Source organism: Syngnathus typhle, linkage group LG9 (assembly GCF_033458585.1).
Source record: "Syngnathus typhle isolate RoL2023-S1 ecotype Sweden linkage group LG9, RoL_Styp_1.0, whole genome shotgun sequence".
In the NCBI taxonomy this organism is placed as follows: domain Eukaryota; kingdom Metazoa; phylum Chordata; class Actinopteri; order Syngnathiformes; family Syngnathidae; genus Syngnathus; species Syngnathus typhle.
Window position 1 is genome coordinate 10,495,439 of NC_083746.1, and position 18,727 is coordinate 10,514,165.

At 42.2% G+C, this 18,727-nt stretch overlaps 1 protein-coding gene across 1 annotated transcript; it reads left to right on the forward strand.

The window, feature by feature from the left end:
• The first annotated feature begins 1,426 nt into the window (after positions 1 to 1,426).
• csrnp3 (cysteine-serine-rich nuclear protein 3) lies at positions 1,427 to 18,650 on the forward strand. The gene is made up of 6 exons (XM_061286849.1): positions 1,427 to 1,627; positions 2,152 to 2,192; positions 11,221 to 11,389; positions 12,708 to 12,967; positions 14,532 to 14,828; positions 15,859 to 18,650. Exons 3-6 carry the CDS (start codon positions 11,227 to 11,229, stop codon positions 16,825 to 16,827), a joined length of 1,689 nt encoding a protein of 562 aa, XP_061142833.1. The 5' UTR covers positions 1,427 to 1,627; positions 2,152 to 2,192; positions 11,221 to 11,226; the 3' UTR covers positions 16,828 to 18,650.
• Positions 18,651 to 18,727: the final 77 nt, after the last annotated feature.

The window sequence follows — 18,727 nt, forward strand, 5'->3', positions numbered from 1 at the left end:
TAGCATTTGTTTTAACTTTTGTTAAACCCTGACAGGGGTCTACGATCTTCTGAGTGACTGAGTCATTACCACATTGCTAAAAGACCAAGTCATTTGATAACCTAAGACATTTGGGCAGTAATGTGAGGAGAAAAAAATAGTCGTGCATCACTATTTCATTACTTGTGGAAACGGGCGAAGACATTAAGCAGTAAAACTCCTCAGCTGGTTAAAGGTCTGCTTTTACACAGAGCACTTCATTCTCATTAGCGCTAATAGGATGTCAAAATAAAAGTTCTTGTCCGAGCCTTTAGAGAATAATAGTGCCGTGGTTGGCTTTTACAATTTTTAACAAAAGATAATTACTGGAGTATAGCACAAAACTTTTTTAAAATACATATTGTCCTTTTTATATAACATTCACTTGATATTGTGTTAGTCTTTGGCCACTTCATTTGGAACACACTCGCGTAATTCAATACAAGATCAATACAAAACATAAAAAGAATGTTCAGTGTTTACTGTGAGAGATGAAAAATCAAAATTTCATAATTATATATAATAGAATTTGACAATAACGAAATAGTTGCTAGTATAGCTGCCTATTTCCCAATACAAAACGCTATAGCACCATCTACTGTTCTAAAAAAGAACCACAGGCTGATTTAAATAGTTTCAGCAACGTTCGTGATCTGTTGCTTTCATGAAAATTTCAAAATGCATGTAAGTGCACCAAGTGTGGACATACAGCAGCCGTTCACGATGAAAAATTAAATAAACCCATGCATGCGTAAGGAACAATTGGCAAGTGTAGTTGTCGTTGGTCAACCTGACCAAAAGGTGGCGGTGTGCTGCAGGAAAACACTCAATTGCTCGAAAAGAAGGAAATATTTTGTACAAATGGGAAGAGATGGGTAACATAAACTCGAAGAGATTAGCTGTTTGACACTATCAATGACAAGTAGCATTAATTCAACAATAAGTTTATTATTGTGGTGTATAATTGCGATTGCATCACGCAAAATGACACAACTTGAGTTAACTTAACTTTAACTAATTCCAAAAATATTATTAGGTGGTGTTTTCCAACTTCATTATAAATATATTAGTCACTATATTCTTCTGCGTTTTTTGCATTGGTTCCTCATTAGATGCAAGTGTACCTGATAGTTTTATTTTGTGCTTCTATGTTATTTATTCCAGCATGACGTGACGTCATGTACAATAGCGATACCCACCCCAATACTGACTTCAATAAATAAGACTTTTTGTTCATTATCACCAGTATCCAAACGTGCACAGGTTTGCACCGATGCACATTAAACGCGTGCAAAAAAAAAAAAAACGCTCTGCGGCTGATTCTTGGTTTTTGAGTTCTGATTGGACGGAGAAAGTCACGTTGGCCCGGGAGCCTGTCAGTCTGATGCCGCACCATTGTTCCCCGGTAGCCGGAAAGAAGGCTGCAGCCGCCGCTACTGGAACGGCACCGGTGCACGCGACCATCTACGGGACCGGTTCGTCTCCCGTCCCCCACCCCGGCTTAAATGATCCCACCTCCCGCTGCATGCATGGACAACACACCGAGGCACTGCATGGAACTGAGGGAGGGGCGTTGATTTAATTGACTGGCTGCACAGTGACCTGGATGGTGAGTATAAAGCTCAGACTCAACACAATTAGCCTTTAACTTAGTTGCACATTGACTGCAAGTTTTTCTTTGCATCTAAAATTTTGTGTGAAGATCTTCAATTAAAGAGATTCAAATGAGTTTATTACATATCATTTGTCCAAACTCTACTCAGTCTCCAAAATTGCAGCCACATTTTCTTTGTCTTGATTGAATTGTGTATCATTTTGCATACTCTGCACAATAGATGTCAGTGCCCCCCCACCCCCCCACCCCTATAATTATGGAAGGAGTGCACGTGTGCTACAGCTTGACATAAAACTGGTGCAAGGCCAGCTTCCTGAAGTGAATGTGGAGAGTCCACTGCAGTACAGGAAGTCCCCCCACCCCCCAACTATCCATCTCCCTTATCATCTCCCTTGTTAGTGCAAAGTTTCCAAGCATGATTTCCTCTTTATTTCTGCATCTTACATCAGGTTGCTTCTTTGTGTTATGCAACCTGCTGCAGAAGCTAATGACCCCCGCCCCTCTTATCCCCCCCACAGGACAGAAGCAGGCGGCTGCAGTGTAATATCATTTTCTTAAGGTAAGATTGCATTGTTATGGAACTCAACATGTATGTTCTCACACACACACACTCAACTGTTGCCACGCTGTCTCAAAAGACCCTGCGGTGGTAACACGACATGATGTGATGATGCGGTGTAAAGTCAACACAGACATCTGCAGCAGTCTCGCTGGATTAGACCACAGAGATGCACGCCTCTGATATCATTCTCATTAAAAGATGCCGCTTTTGAATATTTATTGTGAGTTTGATATGCGCTCTTGTTATGAATCAAACTAGCCAGATGAAAACATTTCTCGGCGGTTTGTTTTTGTGAGCCGTTAAAAGGCAAGCTGACGTTTATCTATAAAGGCACTTAATTGTATTAAAGATGCTTGATTATGGGGGATCTCATTACTATATTAAAAAAAAAAAATCCTGGGTTGATTTCATAACCACACTTGCTGAGTGGTCGCCATTTTGGACACTTTGTTGTGTGTTGAAGTTGTCAGGCGTCACTCCAGTTACAATTGTTTTAAATACTCCATTTTATTTTGGAAAGTGGTTGCACAAAATAAAATGATCCCGATACACCTGTCAAACTGAAATTATATACGGGTCAACTCGTGTATAAGCGATTGCAGAGTCAATTTTCAATAATTTGTCCACTTTGAAGGACTTCAACTCGAATTAGATCCACTTATGTAAAGCTACATTCTTAGGCGGTATATTTGATTCCAAAATGCTCACTGCATAATAATCAAAATGGCGGAAAGCTTTGTGACGGACATCCATTAAACTTACCCAGGAAGGTGTGATGAACGAAGGGTTGGAAATTTTCTTCATTTTGGATTCCTGATGGTGCAGCGGCTCACTCACCTGAGGAACAATAGACGAGACAAACATTTTGTTTTTAACAGTATTACAGTAAACATCCTATTCCTAACTATTTTGTAATCTCACTAATAATTCCGACTGCAAATATCGAATAATTTAACACATACAAATAAATTCTTTTTAAAGCAAATCTTGAAATTTTAGTCTTTATTCCTGCCTTTCGTCTTCTTTAAAATGTACACCGTGCAAAACAATTATGCCGCCATCTGGTGGGCAATCATTGATTGACACCCAAAATGAACTACCCATAGCAAAACAGTTGAGTGTAATTTGATTTGAAAGCGCTGCAGTAGATCCAAATTGACAGTGGCAAACATTTATTTCAACGTTTACTATTCAACACATGACAAAATGCAAACCAAAAACACAACAGTGCATTAAATCAGCGTGAATGGGAAAATGAGTGTTTTTACATCTATTAAAAAAGAAAAATCACATTCACATCATGATGGAGGTTATATATAAATAATAAGGCTTGTCTGCGGAACATGAACCTCCCCAAATCCCACAGCCTTCCCAGCCTGCGTGCGAGATGAAAGCATCCCCGACTCCATGAAATGCTTTGGCAGCTCTGCTTCTGCCAGCAAGCCTGCTTTTTGTGAACTTTGCGATAACATGGGAAAATAGTCATAAATAAGAAATAGACGCATGAATAATGTAGTCGAGCATTGTGATTGACGTGATGGCTGAGGGGTCCTGATTAGGGCTGCAAATGCTTGTGAGTAGAATTAGAGCGAGTCCAAAACACCAGTCCGACTGTGGGACTTGCTTTCCACGCTGGGTGCACTGTAATGGCTTCTTGTTTGAAAATTGTGTTCTTTCAAACACGTGTCTGTGATCCAAAGCCACGGTGGTCATCTTTGCTCTTTAGTTGTGTACATAACGCACAGCCATGCTTGGTCTCCTTTATTGTTCTAAGTGGAGGAAGAACAGATCAATGGTTCTCAGCAGTGTGGCGGAGCTGCAGGAGGGAGGCTGCGGCTTTTCAGTCCGTGAGTGCCGAGCAGCACAAAGCCCCCCACCCCAACCCTTCCTTTTCATGTGTGCCGAGCAGATCTGTCTGCAGCCTCGGGCCAGCGCAAGTTAACAAATGTACAGCGAGCATGTGAAGTCTCATTTGCATAAATCCGTAGATGTCGCCGTATTCCTTTGTGTGTAATTGGGGAATGGATATGTGTCGTTTGGGGTTTTGCGGAGGACGACTGAGATTGAAAATGACGACATGTGACAACTTTGCTTCATTATTTGCTGGGTTACGCCATCCGATCTTGATCACACAGCGGGGATCAAACTGCCCACGACACACATTTTGTCAGCTACCAGTGCTGTGTGCACGACATGATGAATTAATAACAGGTATAGTACAGGGACAAATGGTACGATAATTACAATAAATAAAAAACGCAGTAGTGCCTTGGGATACAAACGTAATTAGTTCCGACGCCTCAAAACACGTGCATCTCACATCATCATTCCCTTTTTTTAAATGAATGAGAATGCCATTACGGGTCCTGTGTTGTTTTTAATATGGAAACTAGCACTCTATAATACTGTAAATTAGAAAAACAATTAAACTGGATTTAAATAATTGAAAAGTTTGCATCATGGTTAGATGTGTGCGCTATGGCTAACTAGTATCAGTTTAATACGGAGGAGATGATCACTGCAGTAATCATTATTTTTTTGGCAGAGGATAAAGAATACATGTTTGTGAGGATTGTTATATTGTCTGTCTACATGTGTTGCCCCACCATGTGTGTTCAAATGTCCGTCTTGGAAACGGTTACAACAATGCTATCAGTCATTAGCCTCTTTATTGCATTTTGTATAGTTTGTTAGCATTAAGCTAAACTCAGTTTCCCAAGGTTGTTTTAGACATACATTTTTTTCTATGTATTATTTTCTTTAAAATCTTGTAAGTCAGGTCATTCTTAGTTAAAGGCAGCGCTGTAATCTAATTCACTTGGCATAAATAAGATGGGTCATTCCTAGATGTGATGTTAATGTAGGCAGATGAAGACTAAGTGACCTCTCGCTGACACTCATGTGAGTCATTTTAAGAGCAAGCCTCGACAAAACAGCATTGATGAATATCTGAGGGGTGTTTTTTAGTTTGTCGGTCCCTACCCTGACATCATGTGTTGTTGCATAATCATCTGGGCCTCAGCGGAGTCCAGCTGAGACCTACCTTCTCTCTCTATCTCCCTCCATCAGTTTCAGTGCTGCACTTTTTCTCTATCGCCTCTTCCAAGGCCGCCTTTTACGGCCCAGCGCGACACAGGTGATGGATGAGGTCAAACGGAACCCCGAGCCGGCACCGCGGCGCTAGCTCTTTTGTGGTTTCAGGGTTTTGTCTTCAAGGCACCGCAATTCCATCAGCCAGTTCCACTGGGATGCTACCTCGCTTTCTCGGAGTGCATGGGAATGACAAAGTGTTTTGGAAAAAAATTGAATGAAATGATCTGCTGTAGCGTGTCACTGTGTAAAAACAAGTGGCATAGTTAGGTGTGAATTGCTCACAACAGTCTTTATATGATACAATATTTTGCTCATAACAGTAACAAGTGGTCCGCCAGGGGTGTCAAACTCATTTTTGCTGTTATGACTGTCAACGTCTTCTATATACATACATTATAGGCAATACAACAAACTAATGAATAGCTAGTTTTGAAATCAGAGACTAGTAAGAATTGTTCAAATATTTTAAAAAGACAAATGGTAATAAAAATTGCTAGCAATGTCGGAATTTTTGAAAAGTGAAGACAATTTGTAATTTTAGTAATGACTCAAAGTCGATGCAAATGTTAGCTTCGCGGGCCACATAAAATGAAGTGGCGGGCCGTATCTGGCCCCCGGGCCTTGAGTTTGACACTGGAGAAAAAATTGGACAAATCACGAGTCTCATTAACGAAGGTTGCGAAAGATCCTAGTGCTTATTCTGACTAGCCTCTCTTGAAAGGTTGACAAGACGTTCGTTGGGCTTCCGTCTTTTAATTGTGTCAGTTCACCTGTTCCCAGGCTGAGCATTAACGGCGTGTTGAAGCTAAGCGCTTTTGATGTACGCTACTTTGGCCACCACAGGCGCGCTCTGCCTGACAAGTAGCCATAACGCTGAGATGGGTTTTTCCCAATGAATTGCGGAAACATTTCCTTTAAAGAGGTTCTTTTATCGAGATGCTCCACGCAAGCCTCGGAGGCACGAAACTCCCTCGGGTTGGTGTTTTGTAAGTTTAGATCATCAATTTGCTGACGACGTGTAACTGAAAACTAAAATAATGTGGATTCTGCGGAAAGCTCTTTAAGCATTTGTCCGTGTTTGAGTAGACTTTTGTTCTGACATTTCAGTCATAGTAGAATGACAAATATATTTCTCCACTTTTGTATGATTTTTCTGCCAACTAGAGAACAATGATGTACTATGAGTAGTTCCACTGCTTATTAAAAAAAAAAAAAAAAGTGTAACGGATTAATGGCGTTTCCATTCATTTCAATGGGGAATGACGATTTGTTCATGGAACAAATTCAACTCCATTCTCAAGGCACAACTGTATTTAAGATTAAAACCATCTTTCTTTGTAAAACTGATCTCATGTTTGGTGAGGATTCCAATCTTGTTTTGGAATGCACCTTTTTATCCAGCGCAGTGGGAGGCGGCCAACTGTTTTGCATATGACCTCAATATTATTATTATGACTACTCAAGCACATTTATTGGTAAAGCTCATTACGTATGATCGCCGTCTTCGGTTCATCATTTTAAGGAAAGTAAATATATAGGTCAGCGCATAGTGAAGCAAATGCATGGCATCCCGCCAGTGTTTGCATCTTATGTAATAGGCCGGGATATAAATGTGATACTCGGACAGACAGAAGGTGCCTTCCAGGGACAAATTGAAGAGAAATTGACCAGACAACCGGAGAATAGTAGGTTAGGATTTGATATATTTCATTGCGGTCGCAAAACATTAATTATTGACATTTTGGATGTAGCAAAAAAGATTTTAAAGGATGCTAGCAGTATGTATATATAATTATCACAGACGAAACATATATAAATGTTGTAGGTTCATAGATATTGAATAAAAATTAGAATTCCATAGATTCAGCGAGAACAAGTCCCCGTTGCCCTGCACTAGTAACGATTGTTATATGATGTGTATTGTATTGTTTAGGCATGCTCTCAGAGGGAATTTCCAAGCTGATCTAAATACGATTTCCTATAGTGAATTCCCATTAGGGAGGAAAACAGACAAAAAGAAGACATGTTTAAATGTGCACAAAGCCGCTGATACCGTTGTATGAAAGAGTCAGTGTTGATTTACATCAACAGATAAACAAGAGCCAGCGTCGTCTTATTTTGCCTGCTGCACTTCCCTCATTAGCCTGACTTGCTCTTTGCTCTTTGCGATGCAGCCGTGTAATCTTGGAGCGCACAGCGGTGCGCTTCCTCTGGCCTCGTTTTCAAACTGCATATTTCAACGTGGTGGGGGGTTGGGGGCGAGGTAACCATTTATGAAGACACAAAACAAAATCTTGAATCAAATAGAAATAACACTAATAGCCTAATAGCCACAATATGGACAAAAGTATTGGGACAAAAGTATTCTGTTAGACCGCCAAGAAGAAAATATACAGGTATTGTTGTAAAAGTGTGTTTGGTAACGAGGCCTACCACATCATGAAAATGCAAATAATAAATAAATTGGGTATCCAGAACTGATGAACCAGCAGCTAAGCTCATCTTAAGATACCTTTCTAACAATTTTCTTTGTTGCTCCGTCCAGCTATGACTTGACTGTTTGTCTACTCTCGCCGCAGCCACAGCGTGCTCTCTGGCCTTGGCAGGCAGCTGTTTTCTGACAAAAAAAAGCACTAAAAGCTCACTACCTGCACCACATCAAAATGACACGCTTAGTGGCTGCCTGGTGAGTACTGTGCAGAATTTAGCCATTAAAGAGCCAGACACGTCCCTAAGATCGTGCAAAAGCAGAGATCATAACAGCCAATGTTGGTTTTTAATCATGATGCCATTATTGACATTAGCAAACATGGCATTAGCCAACTGTAGTAACTTTCGGGTCTTTAACAACAAGAGCTGTTTATATATTTTGGATTATATGGACGTTAATTGTTTTCCTCATTGACATTAAGATTCTAACATTTGTTATTTTTTGGGACATTAAGCAAGCTTTAGGTTTTTTACATTAAGACTGTCATTGCCGAAATAGGTTTATGTATTAGGAAAAAAGTGTTCTGTCGCCATCTTGTGGCTTGAGTAGGCGATTACAAATCATTTTAATAATTAACCCTTTAAAATGCTAAATTTTTTGGCATCACATTTTGGACCTTCAAGTTCCCATAATGTCGTTCCAATGTGGATGTTTTGTAATTTTATTCTTCCTATCAGATGGCTATACAGTCTTTTTTTTAACCCCCTCCTTCCCCTTTCCTATCTCACCAGCTACACCTCCTCATCCGTTTCTCCGACGCCCCCCATACCTCTGCATGCCCCCCCTCCACTGCTGATAGCCCCTACCCACACGCCCTCCCTTTCCCATCTACCATGTTGGTAAAAATATCTGCAGACAGCAGGAGAGGAGGCTTTCTCGCTTTCTCTCTCTCTCTCTCTCTCTCCTCACTGCTCGCTCTCAGACAATCCACCCATGTGACTTCTCAGGCTGACTGTGCCTCAGCTCCATTCAGCCTCTTTGCCTACCAGCCGGCTGCTGCTAATGAGCCTTTGTGTGGCAGGGAGAGCAACACTATGACAAAGAGGGAGCTAAAGTGTGAAAGATTGTCTTATTGCTTCTCGTAATAAAGCATACAGTATCGACAGTCTCATCTCTCAGGCTGCATCCCCCTCTTTGTCTCTCTCTCGCTGTCTTTTTTTTTTCTTTTTTTAAACCTCATGCTGATGGACCTCTGGGGCCGCTGCAAGTCAGTGGACTGAGACAAAATGGGAAGCTCTTCATCCATCATGTGTGAATTGCCGCATTAATGATTGTGTAGCCGTCCTGCTGTGAGAAGAGGTGAAAGGAGTCAGAGTCCGCCAGTAGATGCAGGTCAGTGGTTCCCGCGAGGGCCGGCCGGCCGGCGCCAGAGGGAGTTGCCGTGATGCTGCATGCATGTTTGCTCTGTGTGCTTGCCTTTATGAATCACGAGAGGAACAGAAATGCGCGCATGTCTTTTTATATCAACGAGTTATTGGTGATTTGAGTTTTTTTTTATTGTGATTTTAATTGCTGTGCTATAGTCAGAATAAGACTAACAATCCTTTGGGATATTAAACATTGGCTCACCTGATGTAGAATTATATTTGAGAATTTGGATTTTGAGTTGAGAGACTGCAGTGTATTGTTAATATTTATGTAGACTGTGTTTGTGTACAGGTTAAATATACACAAGACTGGAAAAACGAAACTGGAATTTTTTGAAATTTTGGAAGTTATATTCTCAGTAATTTAAGGATAAATCCCAAATATTGTTGTATGTAAAATATATTTTATTCTGACCTACAATATACACATATATTTTATATACTAAAATGTGACTACAGAACTGACACCAAAAGCCCACTAGAACTTGATGAAAATGGTACAAATGTACGCTGACTCATATTTAACACGAATTTGAATGCAATTGGTGCATTCCAAACACTGAAATAACCCCAATTATAAGAGGGTGTGTACACTTGTGCAATCACATATTTAAATGATTGCTTTTAATTGAGTTGTACAATTTATTTGGGTACATGGTGGAATTTCTTTCACATATTTTCTTTTAATATGCATCATTTGACGAGAGATATGCGTGTCTATATATATATATATATATATATATATATATATATATATATATATAATATATGGAGAGACTTATATGGACTGTACAAACGTATGTCCAATTCTTGCTTTGGTGTGGGACCTCATGCGCAATTTGTTGCTCTGGACACAGTGTCACATGGGGAAGCAGTACTTGTGAGGATACACTGCCGTCACCATGGCAACCACTTTTTAATATCAAAGCCTAATGCAGCCTCAGCAGAGAGCTAAAGCGGCGTCGTACACATAGGTTGCTAACAATGCGGTCTAATTCGGAACCTTTTGGAAGCTGCCCACGCTATTTCTGGTGGAAATTTCCACAAGAACTAGTTTCTTTGTGATGTCTGGATCAAATATTTGAGATTCGAATTTCCAAAGGGGGAACTGACTTGAGCATTGCTGTAAATTTGAAATGATGGATTGCATACCGATGTTTTAGGGCGTGATGTTTAATCCACAAGGCTGGAGTTGATTGTGGCAGCCCCGCCGTTACACAACGAAAAAAAATCATAAACCCCCCCGGGGAACAATGAGCCTCTCTTTCTGACAGCTGAGGTTCTCCTATCTGGCCCGCACCTCTTTCTTCGCATCTCTTCTACCAGGAAGCATTTGCATCTGTAACGACTCGATAGCAGAGCCCCAGATGAAACGCGGTGGCCGTCTGTGAAAGGAACTCCCCCACAAGCTGCTCTGACAGATAGACAGGATGAGGCTCGCCCAAGATGCCGGCCGGCCCCTGCTCGCCGTTTTTCCGAGGCGGGAAGCTGCCGAGCTGCCAGTCACTGCGTGCACAAAGGCAGCTGTGCTGTTCCCGCCGACGGTATCAGCAACTCTGATTTGTTTGAGCCGGGACGGTAAACAAATTAGGCTTGACCGAAAAGAGCGTTGCAGTTCGATTCCCTTGACCACGGTGCCGAACTTTGATGGGCTGTGAATATCCACTGATTAATTTTTTTACTTGGCATCATCCATTCACTGTTCCACTTTAGTACAAATAACGCTTTAAATATTCCGAACCTGGATTTCCATAAATGAGCATTTCCATTGTCACTCATGTTGGTCAAGCCTCCTTTTTTCCCCTTTTTCTTGAGCCACACTATAAATGAAGCCAAATGAACTTCCTCTACATCGGATCGAGAATGTAATTAGCGTCTTTCGCTGGCCATGGCTGCTCCTTTGTGCCAAGGTGATCAATTGCCGGGGGAGCGCCGTGCAGGCAGAGCGGCGGGAGAGCTGGCGGTGCGTGTGTGTGTGTGTGTATGCGGTGCTAATTGAGTGTATTGAGGATTACACAGGCCTCCTAAACTGGATATTAAATAATGCGTGGCCCCTGCGCTGTCTGTGTTTCAGGTGCAGATGTGTCAGGCCATGAGCGGAATACTGAAAAGGAAATTCGAGGAGGTGGAAGCCTCCTCCTCCCCGTGCTCTTCCTTGAGGGAGTCTGATGATGAGGTATCCTGCAGCGAGAGCGGGGATAGCAGCGACAGCGTCAACCCGTCCGCCTCCGGCCCTTTCACCCGTGAGTACCGCTCGCTAACAAAGCGCCTAATCCGAGCGGGGGGAAAGGAATGTTGTCGTTTCATCAGAGAGGAGGAAACAAAGGAGGTGATGTTAATCACGATGGGACTAATGGTGTTATTTCAATGCAGTGTAGCTGAGCTGTTTTTTTTTTTTTTTTGTAGGAGGCAGTGTGATATGAATGCACAGTCATAGGCGTGCAGAGAAGAGGCTAAGTGATGCTGAGAGAGCACCGGTGTAATCGAAAAGCGGCATGCGCAGGCAGCTTCCCTTATTAGGAGAAGCATCAGCATGCCAGCCCAGTCAGATGAATGAGATGATGACGTCTCAAGCTGTGCTGCACATGTAGCCTCTAACCCCGCTTTTTCTTAAAAGAACATAGTGAATCTACATTCATGCAGCATTAGGACCAAAAGGAGATTCAATAACTGGCTCAACGTGGTCATGGGGATCAAACTCGCAACCTCTGGGTTGGGGGACGACCACTCTACCACTGAACCACCTTGCCCCTCATTTATCTATTTTGGGATAAATGCTGGGGATGAAATAGCTATCTGATGAATGACAATCAGTGCCGTACTGACGAGCTGAGTGGAATGGAGAGATCTCAGTGTATAGCCAGAAGATTATTTTTTTTGCTAACAAAGCTTTTTAACATCTTAAAGAACAGACACAGAATGAAGAGCTAGGGAGAAAATATGACCGTCATGGCATTCTCTGTATCTTTGGAAAAAGATTCATTGCCAATATAAGGAGAGGAACGCGTCCCTGGGATCTGAGCTTGGCTTCTGTCAACGGCAGCTGCCAGCATATGGGGCCCGGCAAAGATTGACCTTCTGTCGGTTGTCATGTGATGGAGGGCGGATCCAACGACTCACTCGCAAACATTCAGGCGCACTTCCAACGTGCCCGTAACATCTGCTAAAACGAGCTCGTCGCATTTGTTTTGCCGCAAAGTGGGCGGGGTCTCTCGCTCAGAACACTAAAGCGTTGAACTTTAATGTCTGATAAGGGGACGTGACTATCGTGAAGGAGTACTCTTCAACTCAGGAGCAGCCGGGGGATTATTTATACTCCAGTGTTGCCTTCCTCCCCCTCAAAGCTTTCTGTAGTAGCACAGAAGTGGGATGACGTTGTTTTCCCACAACAGTCATGCGGAGTCCGAGTCTTGCGACTAGCTTCTTCTTCTTGTGATGTATTTTTTTAGGTGTACAACCAGCACTCAATCGTGCAGTAATTTACTATAAATTTGCTGCGTCATCTCTCATGGCCACCGGGTGGCAGTATAAAAATATTAACACCTCCATTTTCCTCAACAGCTGGCTCCATCCTAAAGCGAGAGAAGCGTCTGTGCACGAGGAGGGTGCACTTTGAGAAGGTGACCGTGTACTACTTCAGCAGGAGGCAAGGCTTCACCAGCGTGCCAAGCCAAGGCGGCAGCACGCTGGGCATGTCCAACAGGCACAGCTGGGTCAGGCAGTATTCCCTGGGCGAGTTTGCCATGGAGCAGGAGAGGATCCATAGGGACATGCTGAGGGAGCATCTCAAGGAGGAGAAGCTTAACTCTATCAAACTCAAGGTGAACTACACTCATTTGTACATTGGCTTCTTTGGAGCCATTTGCTTTCATTTGCGATACCGTCACCGGAAACATTTGCATATCGGTCAGATTTACATGCATACATGGTTGTTATCCAATTCTTGATTACATTTAATAACATTTTAAACACACCACTGCAGTATTCTTACCTTTACTTGCAAATGAAGTCCATTCTCCTGTCCTTCTGGACGAAGATCTCGATGACAGGGAAAGCAATAAAGTCGATTTTTGGCAGCACAACCACAAAGCCAGTCGTTTTTAGAGTACCAATCCTTTTGAAGCGAACGTGTTGTAGTCCGTCCCGGGAGGCCCGTAGTTTGAATTAATCCTCGCAAATCTGCCGTTGGTCTTCCCTTACTTATGATTTCTTGCTATGACTGAAAGTCAAGTTTTGAAAATTTTCTTATTTTCGAGATTATATCCTCCATTTTCAGGGAAAATAAAGCCAAATAGCAACGCGTTAGCACCGAATGTTGTTGGTTGTTTTTCTTTTCTTTTTTGTCTTCTTAATTTACTCTCGCATGAACTATTAGCCGCAGGCTCACTATCGCCCCATCTTCTGGGCAAAGGTACTGGCTGCCTCAAGGCTCGTATTTTCACCCGCTGGCAATCAGTACAGTGTGTGAGTGGTGCACACTTTCACACGCACGCCCTGAGAGGCACAACCTGTCACTGCGTTAGCCTCCATGATTCTCGTCTCCCGTTGTTATTTGAACAAGAAATACAGCTCTTTTGACTGAAAATGATCCAAATGTATAGGAAACACACCAAAACCGCATTAAAAGCATAAACCACAGGACAGATATTATATTATGTTTTATTATATTATTCATTTTTTTAACAACTTATGGTGACAGCTGAGGAAACCATGTTGAGCCCTTTACCGCCCCTGGTGGCAAGGCGAGGCACTGCCTCACCTGCCTCCTATGAATGCACGTGCCTGCTCTTATATATACTGGGTGTTATATACTGAGTGTAATTCCACTGTCAACCACTACGGCGTCAATTTGAAAGAATAATGGAACAGGAAGTATTTCCGCACAGCCTAACCCACACCCAGTTTCTGAACCGCTTAGTCCCCACGGAGGTCAAGGGTGTGTTGGAGCCTATCCCAGCCGTAAACAGGCATTAGGCGGGGGACACCCTGAACCGGTTGCCAGCCAATCACACACAGAGACAAACAACCATTTGCACTTGCACTCACATCTAGGGACAATTTGAAGTGCTCAATCGGCCTACCAAGCATGTTATTTTTGGGATGTGGGAGGAAACCGGAGTGCCCGGGGAGAACATGCAAACTCCACACAGGGAGGGCCGAAGGTGGAATCGAACCCGCACCCTCCTAACTGTGAGGTGGACGTGCTACCCAGTGCTCCACCGAGCTGCCCCGCACAGCTTAATTTAAGTTAAAAAATATTCAATACCATGCAATGGAATCCTGCTTTTTATGCCTACAGAAAATGATGGCTTTAGACTGATTTCATGACGTATTTTTTAATATTACCGACAAAATAGAAAAACTAATAAATCTGGTGCTTTCTAGCTTACCAAAAATGGAACAATGGAGTCCGAGGAAGCCAACACACTCACCGCAGAGGACATTTCCGACGACGACGTCGACCTGGACAACACGGAGGTGGACGAGTACTTCTTCCTGCAGCCCCTGACCACTAAAAAGCGGAGGGCACTGCTCCGTACCTCCGGGGTTAAGAAGATTGATGTGGAAGAGAAGCATGAACTTCGGGCCATCCGTGTGTCCAGAGAGGACTGCGGTTGTGACTGCAGAGTCTTCTGCGAGCCAGACACCTGCGCCTGCAGCAGTGCGGGGATCAAGTGTCAGGTAAATGCCTGTTATGTTATACCCATTGCACTTGCACTCATTCTGTGTTGACAGTAAACTGTAAATAGAATACAATGCTGCCCTGAGATGCGAGTTTCCATAATACAATTTCTCTGCCTTGACTAGGCTGTATGGTGGCAGTGAACTAACCCAAACTTAACAATTAGCCCCTTTGGAAAATGATTAATATTTTGCCAAAAAGGAGGCTTCAAGCTATTAAATGTCACTCCAGGTTGTAGTTTATTGTCAAATAATACGTGAAACGAGAATTACACGTTGTTTCTGTAAAACGACGACATTCTAGATTTGCTTTTTGCCTGCTCGCTTAATGTAAACACAATGGGAAACGCGGATCGAGAAAAGCATTTGAATGTTTTCAGAAATTAATATTTCAACTCAAACCGTGCAGCAACACATGTAGATATGTATTATTAAAGAACTCACGGTCATAGTCTTTTCTCAAGGAGCTGAGGCGATCTAAAAATGTTGACGCTGCAAACGCCTGTGTACAGTATGACGTTTGTCTTATAGTGCTGCCTAGTGGCCACGGTTAGCAGCGCATTGGACATGCCGTGTGACAAAAAAATCTTTTTAGTGTAACCAGTGTTATGATAACGTCATTTATCCGTTTGGACATCAGATTTTTTTTGGTACTGATTCCGAATCTGACTTGTTGTTTTTCCTCTAGCAAATTAGGATTTGCTTATCCAATATTAACCATAATAAAATGTAACTTATTTGTATCCATCCGTTAAATTAGGGTCAGGTTCAGCAACAAGTGGATTGTTTTTTTCTGAAATGTCATAGTTATTAATTACAATGCTCATGTGGTGGAAAAATGTAAAGGTGTTTTTAAATCACCGTAAAAATTCTTTAAGGTCACAAAGCCGTCATCGATTTAAAATTGTCTGTTGATCCGTTTAATTTGAGGAACGATATTTCACAACCATTTGAAAAAAAAACAATTGGTTTTAAGCATGGCTTCACTTTTGGTTCCATGACAGGAAATGCTTTGTTTCTTCCCCTCTAGGTGGACCGCATGTCATTTCCATGTGGTTGCACAAAAGAAGGCTGCAGCAATTCGAGCGGCAGAGTGGAGTTTAACCCCATCCGCGTTCGGACCCATTTTCTGCATACCATAATGAAGCTGGAGCTGGAGAAGAGTCGCGAGCAGGAGCAAGCTTCCCCCGCCAATGGTTACCATGGCAACGAGGCAGTCAGTTCCAACTCTCTGGTTCAGTCTCAGCACAGGTTAGACTACTCTTTGCCTGACGCCGTTCCGCAAAGCGCCGGCGTGCACTTGCAGACGGCTGGCGAGATGGACGAGCCGCTGGAGGACGAGGATGAGGACGAGGACGACGAGGAAGATGACAACGAAGATGAGGAGGACAGCAGCAGCGTTTTTAGCGGCATTTCAGACTCCAGCACTCAGAGTTTAGCCAACAGCGACTCAGAGGACGAGGAAGACGAAGATGAGGACGAGGACAGGTCGGAGAACTTGTGTCACACGGAGGTGGTGCCATTGTCCTCCGTGCTGTGTTATGGCGACGACGAGAATCACGTAAACGGGAACGCTTATTTAATGAACGCCCCCTCGGCTGAATACTATCAGCTCGCAGGCCCCGCCCACAGTGGCACGAGCCGCCAATCAGGCGAACCCTACGGGGAAGCCTTAGCATTCCAAGAGCCAATCAACGGCACCCAAACCCAGGGCGCCTTCCCCAAACAGCCAGTGGAACAGTTCTCTACGAATTTTAACATGGGCGGAAGCGCACCGGTGGCCCCTCTAAGCCACTACGTCCACGAAAACGACAAAGCGGATTTTGTAGATCCCGAGGACCAGTTTCACAACTATCTGAACAATAACACTCATGCACCGTTCAGCACTCACGGCTCATGCGCGTCGGGCGAGCCGCCGCCGCAGTCCAACGTTAACGGGCACCCCGACTTGAACTTACTTGCAACGAGTACCAACAATCTCTCTTTACCGGCAGTGTAGAAACTGCCACGTTTGCATTTTGACTTGCAAAGGTTGAATTGAGGCAACTGACTTAAGTCAATTGTTGACTTAAAACAGTTTGTTGAAGGCGTTTCACCTTTAATATGGGAGGTTTCTAAAATGTTAGTGTGGTTGCATTTCGCTCCTACGATTTTGAAAATCCGCTTTCACATTTTTTTTATTTTTTTTTTTATTGCTTACAAATTCCAGTCTTCAACCCATTGGAACCCAATTTCCAAGGAATAAACAGGGAGAGTCCTAAAATTTGAAAAGTCTTCAACCAACTAACTCCAATCGCCTGAATTCAATTTTTGTGTATTACCAGGATTTAGAGATCCGAAACGGACATCTTGGAGTATTAAATTCAAAGCCTTTTGCATTGTCCAAACACAGCACCGTGGCCCATTTTCTCGGTGTCGTCATTCCATCATAGGAATGTTTCAAAGACCTCACATACGACCACGATAAAGCCGATGGAAGCTCAATTACATCACGCCGTGCAATGTTATCTTGTCATTTCAGATGTAAAGTTCTAGTTTTGAGCAAATATTGTACCGTAGATGGAACTTTTATATGTCTATCGTGTGTGTTGAAATGTGTTGCAAAAAGGATTAATGTCAAGTTCATTTATTATTGTTTAGGAAGTATACGTACAGTATATATTGTAAGTTTTGATAGTACGCATGCTTTTTTTGAGGAATTGCAGCAGTATTTAAGGGGAACAAAAAGCCTATTGTTTTCTACAAAAACAAAAAATGTGCTTGTTTTTTTCCCTTCCTATGATATGCTTTTCGATGGTTAGAAAAGCATGAAAAAGCCTGAGTTGTTTGTTGTCATTGGTCAGATTGTGACCTTTATTGGGACTACAGTACAGTGTTTTTCTTGGATACTTGAATGGTGAAAAGGTCGAGAGTTGCCATGTTCAAAGCGTTTCATTAATACAGGGATATTAATTAAATAGCACTTTGAAAGGTTTCCAAAAACGATTTAAATTCATACTCAACACAAAGTAACTTCTAAATATTTATTTAAAATGTGATTTTTTTTTTTTATTTGAATGCAGTACAAACAACATTCCTGTCTGGTCGTTGAAATAAATGAGGTTTATTTATGTTGATCCATTTAATGAGATTGTTGTGTGCAATAGTTATCTACTAAAGCTATGTCGCTAATTCTTTGTTTCCTCTACGGCTTAACACTGCATATTTTTCCTTTCTAATTGCCATTACATTGAATATGGATGACAATCACAGCTTGATATTAGATCATAATTGAGTCATTGTAAATGACTAAGTAGAGGGATTTTGAAATAAGCACTTCTTGACAAAAGTAATGAAGCACTCAGCTGCTACTGCAGGATTTCTTTTTTTTTTTAGTAGTTGTGTTAAGTTTGGACCTTGCGCGTGTGTGTGCAGACTGCGTTCAGGCAACGGAGTTAATCAATAAAGCTCTTCGAGCACATTTTGCCAAAGCGTACTGTAGGCTACAGTGTGAGGGCGAGACACTATGATGTTGCAATCCAGTCAAGAACCCCCGTCCCCCCCCCAGTATTTATGAATGATATATCAAAACATGTATTTATTGTGATAAATCAGTATTGAGTAAATTGCTTCGGTATTTTAAAATTGTTCAATTTTCAATGCTGATTGTGAGTTGTAAAAGCTTCCTGTGCCTGATTTCTTCTTAATTTTTGGATTCTGTGAAATGCATATGTTTTGCACAAAGTGATACCATTTTTTTCTATGTTTTTGATTTGTATATGTAGATAGAATTTGATTAGTTTTCATTTTTACATGGTTTTGAAATAAATGTCCTTTGGTCTTCATGTCATGTTTGAGGTACAAGTGAGTGTCATTTGTTATTCGACAGCGCCTCCCCGAAAGCAGATCATGTTAAACAT